The 4,985-nt window shown below is 37.3% G+C and overlaps 1 protein-coding gene across 1 annotated transcript; it reads left to right on the top strand.

Annotated features, from left to right (window-relative positions):
• Positions 1-1,955: 1,955 nt before the first annotated feature.
• Positions 1,956-4,705, top strand: LOC110894899 (G-type lectin S-receptor-like serine/threonine-protein kinase SD2-5). The gene has a single exon (XM_022142154.2). The coding sequence runs from the start codon at positions 2,073-2,075 to the stop codon at positions 4,581-4,583; it is 2,511 nt and encodes an 836-aa protein (XP_021997846.2). The 5' UTR covers positions 1,956-2,072; the 3' UTR covers positions 4,584-4,705.
• The last annotated feature ends 280 nt before the right edge of the window (positions 4,706-4,985 follow it).

Raw genomic sequence — 4,985 nt, 5'->3', positions numbered from 1 at the left:
GGAAGGCGGAAAGCATTCCTTGGACCCTGGACGAGTTGCAAGGGCTTGCACGAGCTTGGGTTAAAGTTTCTAGCGATTCGATTATAGGTATATGTTTTAATTTTATTTTCAAATAAGTATTAAAATTAATATTTGTATTTTATTTCTAAAAATGATTATATTTTTAAATTTTAATGTGTAGCCACCAACCGAAAACGTGAAAGCTTTTATTACCAAGTTTATAAAGAATTTTTCAAATTGATGCAACGCGAACCATATCGATTTGTCTATTCCGTTAGTTATACATGGAACAATTGTCCAATTGGTACAAATGATGGAAGTCTTTTGACGTTGGCTATTGAAAGATTCACCAAGAAACATGGTCGTGGAATTACATCAGAGGCCGTATGATATACTGAAAAAGTATGAGAAGTACAAGGTGGTATCACAAGCGAAAAGATCTAAAACAAGTGCGTCAGCGTGTTATAGTGCAGGTGGTTAGGATGCACGTTGTGCTATCAATTTAAACGATGATCCCGAGTTCGAAAATGAAGCTCTAACTCCTGAATCAGAGCGACCAATTGAAAAGGATCGTGCTAAAAAACAGCCGCTGAGAAGACTTCAGGTTCAACGGGAACAAGCTCGAGTGATGTATCAAAACCTGATACAATTCTACAAACATTCAACCATTTATGGGAGTGTAAGAGGAGAGGTACAAAAAGAAAGATAAGGAAAAGGAAGAAGCGACGGCGAGGGAAAGGGGGAGGCTTGAGTTTGATAAAAGGTGACTCAAATTTGATCTACAAAATCAAGAAACCGAAGAGTTCCGACACATGAGAACCGACATCGAAACCGTAGCCGAAAGAGATCGTGCGATGCTCCCAAGAATGAAGGAGAAGATCGCGAAGAAATGACTAGAACGAAGTGAAAGTGAGCTTTATTATTTCTTTAAAAAATCATGTTTATTAAATTATATTTTTTTTAGTTATGACTTTTTTCTAGGCTATGTAATTTTATTTTTAATTAATGAAAACTTTTTATATTTTTATAAAAATTAGATATTAAATAATAAAAAAAACGTAAGAAGGGAAGAAGGGAACCACACCCTACTCTTGGGGGAAAATAGTGAGGTGTAAAAGCATTCACATCCAACGAATTAAATTATGTGTGTGTTGTTTTTAAAATATAAAGAGTATAAAAAGTGGTTGTGAGTGAAGGAGAGAGAAAATGTTATTGTTCATATGTATATTTGGGGGGACACTGTTCACCCCCTATAATTTTTTAATATATTTTGAAAGTGGTTGTGAGTGGAGGAGAGTGAAAAGGTAATGATAAAGGTATAAAAATATTATTTAATTGAAAATAAGATAGAAAATGTAGTGTTTTTTAGTGTAATTTAAAGTGAGAATATGATGGATTGGATGTAGTGTTTTTTACTGCACAAATTATTAAACAACTAACTTGGAGGGTGATATAGTGCCTATGTAAAAGTGAGGGAAAGGAGAATTACACCCTATAAATATATAGTCAAAATAATTTGTAATTTATTTGTCCCTTTTAGAAAGAAAAAAATTAGGGGAGAAAATTATTAAACATCTAACTTTTTATTTCCGTTCTTTACGTTAAAAAAACTCAAAAAAAATAAAAATAAAAAAAAATAAACAAATCTTTTTTCGGTTTTTTCATATTCCTTTTATTATTCTCTTCATAGGTCTTGTCTCCACATGCGTTTGACTCTGTTCTTGACTCTATACTCACCTCCAACGAGACGAAACCTATACGAAAGATGTATTTTGATCTTCACATGTACTTAGGTGATTTCAGGGTAACTCTAATTTGTCGAAACGAAGTACATGTAACTTCAGAAACATCTTACAGCGTTTTTTATATTTATTTCTTTTATATAAATATATATACAAGTTGTATTTTATATGATTTAAATGCTTGGCCAATTTACCATGCCGGCCAAAGGACACGGTCTTTTGTATTAAATTAGCATGGATTTAACTTTTTCCATAGTAGATGTAATATTTAGATTATGAAACATATATCTTCATAAGCTCTTGTGTTTTCATTGACATTGATCACTAGTGATGAGGGCACCATGGATGGATCTGTTATTGTTTTGCTTGTTTCTCATCTTATATTGCTACTTAGCGACTGCCCAGACCCCCGTTGATTACCCTACTGCAAATCTTTCCACCACATGGACCAACACTGAATCTTTCCACCATTCTGTTTTGTTGTTGGATGGCTCAAGGGTCCGAGCCATCCTCTTTAGAGGATCACTCGGACCCGGATTCGCCTGTGGTTTCTATTGCAATGACACCTGCACCTCTTACTATTTCTCTGTCTTTTATGTCCAAAGCAATAGTAGTACTAGTGGTACCGTTGAACCAGGTTACTGGTACCCTCAAGTGGTGTGGTCAGCAAACCGGGACCATCCAGTTAGCTATGGTGCAACACTGAGTCTCACTGCAACTGGAGACTTGGCCCTGCAGGATGTTGATGGAAGCATAGTTTGGAATACCAACACTACAGGGAAATCTGTTGCTGGTTTGAACTTAACTGATGATGGAAACCTAGTGTTGTTTGATGCCAATAGATCTGTGGTTTGGCAATCCTTTGATTACCCAACTGACTGTTTGGTACTGGGGCAAAGACTGTTTCAAGGACAGCAGCTGATACCTAGTGTTTCATCAACTAATTGGACGGCCCAAAAAGGTTTGTTTTCTCTTCAAGTGAAAGATGATGGTTTCTTTGCTTATGCTGGATCAAACCCGCCTCTAGCCTATTACGTCAGGTTGGTCTCAATCAACGATGCATATACAGGAAGAAGATATGCTAGGTTCTTGAATGGTAGTTTGTCTTTCTTCATTTCTTCGGTTGATCCAAGTGATCCTGATGGCGTGATTCCCATACCTCGAGCTTCATCAGCCCAATATATGAAACTGATGTCGGACGGGCATTTGAAAGTGTTTCAATGGCGAAAATATTGGTTAGTGGTGTCTGATCCATTTAGCGATTATATTGAAGAGTGTGATTATCTTATGGCTTGTGGGAGAAATGGCATTTGCTCGGGTAATCAACAGTGTAGTTGTCCAGTCTCACGCTCTGCCGGGATACCCTATTTCAGAGCAGTGAACGATCGGCAGCCAAACCTGGGTTGCTCTGAAATTACTCCTCTCATATGCAATGCCATCCAAGATCAAACTTTTATTGAACTTGAGAAAGTTAGGTACTTCGACTTTGTTGCAGACATGAAGAGTGTGGACTCAGAGACTTGCAAACAAGCATGTCTTAACAATTGCTCATGCAAAGCAGCTCTGTTTCAGTATGATTCCGAATCTTCAAGTGGGGATTGTTTTTTACCTTTTGAGTTGTTCACATTGATAAATGCTGATCAAGAAATAAATCGTAAGACTACTATAGCTTTCATAAAAGTGCAGAATGTAAGATCACCTCCCTCAGCTTCTAAGTCTCGGTCAAATTTAGGAGTTATATTAACGTTTACTATTGGAAGTGTTTTGTTTCTGATTGGGGTTATAGGTTTTCTTATTAACATAACTCGTAAGCGAAGACGGGACACTCAAATGGAGGAGTGTATAGGCGAGGTACCAGGATTGCCAAATCGGTTTTCTTATGAGGAATTGAAAACCACCACAGGGAATTTCAATAAAAAACTTGGTGAAGGGGGATTCGGAGCAGTTTTCAAAGGGACTCTTGAAGATGGCTCAACGATTGCAGTAAAATGTCTCGAGGGTCTTGGGCAGGTTAACAAATCATTTCTTGCTGAGGTTCAATCCATTGGAAGCATTCACCATGTGAATCTGGTTACACTCAGAGGCTTTGGTGCCTGGAAAGCACAACGTTTTCTCGTGTATGAATTCATGAGTAACGGATCGTTAGATCGCTGGATCTACCATGGAGACCGAGAACAGGTTCTGGAATGGAAATGCAGAAAGAAAATCATTCTTGATGTAGCCAAGGGTCTAGCATATCTTCATGAAGAATGTAGGCAAAAAATCATCCACCTAGACATTAAACCTCAAAACATATTGCTAGACAGTGATTTCAATGCCAAAGTATCTGATTTCGGGTTGTCAAAGCTCATTGACAGAAATCAATCCCAAGTGATGACTACGATGAGAGGAACCCCAGGGTATCTAGCTCCAGAATGGTTAAGCTCAGTTATTACTGAGAAAGTTGACGTATACAGTTTCGGGATCGTTCTCTTGGAGATGCTGTGTGGGAGGAAGAAATTTGACAGATCTCAGCCTGAAGAAAGTTGGAACTTACTTGATGTCCTTCAAAAATCATGGGAACAAGGGACTCTGCAAGATATGGTTGATAAGTATAGCGAAGACATAAAGACACACAGCTCAGAAGTTGTAGACATGATTAAAGTGGCTTCATGGTGTTTACAATACGATTTTACGAAAAGGCCTTCCATGTCGACGGTGGTTAAGGTGTTAGAAGGAGTAATGAAAGTCGAATCTAGGTTGGATTACAACTTCACAGATCCGAGACTTCAAAACGCAGCAGTTGAAGAAGAGAAAGATATGACACAATTGATGGCTTCTGTTCTGTCTGGTCCTAGGTAAGTAACCATCTGTTTCTTCCTTGTCGATAACTTCCACACACATTCTTAGGTAGCGTTCGTTTCGTGGATTGTAATGAAATTGGAATTCGCGCCGAAATTGAAATTTGATTTAGAATTTTGATGTGTTTGTTTCACAATATAATGGAATCTACATGGAATTGGAATGTAGATTTCGTTTCTTATGTTATTGTTCAATTTCAATTCCTTCTATTGTTGAAACGAACAATATAAGAAATGAAATCTACATTCAATTCTGTGAAACGAACACTTTAATGTTTCATGGTCATTTCTTAAACTTTTGCCTAAATAACAGCATTGAGATTTTTAAGAGATCAATATATTTGTTATTCTCCTTGGTCTGTATGCTTGTTATGAACAGAGTTGTGAAAGAAAGAATAAGCAG

The sequence above is a fragment of the Helianthus annuus genome, chromosome 12 (genome assembly GCF_002127325.2).
Source record: "Helianthus annuus cultivar XRQ/B chromosome 12, HanXRQr2.0-SUNRISE, whole genome shotgun sequence".
In the NCBI taxonomy this organism is placed as follows: Eukaryota; Viridiplantae; Streptophyta; class Magnoliopsida; order Asterales; family Asteraceae; genus Helianthus; species Helianthus annuus.
Note: the sequence above shows the minus strand (reverse complement) of the source record. Positions and strands in the feature narration are given on the sequence as shown.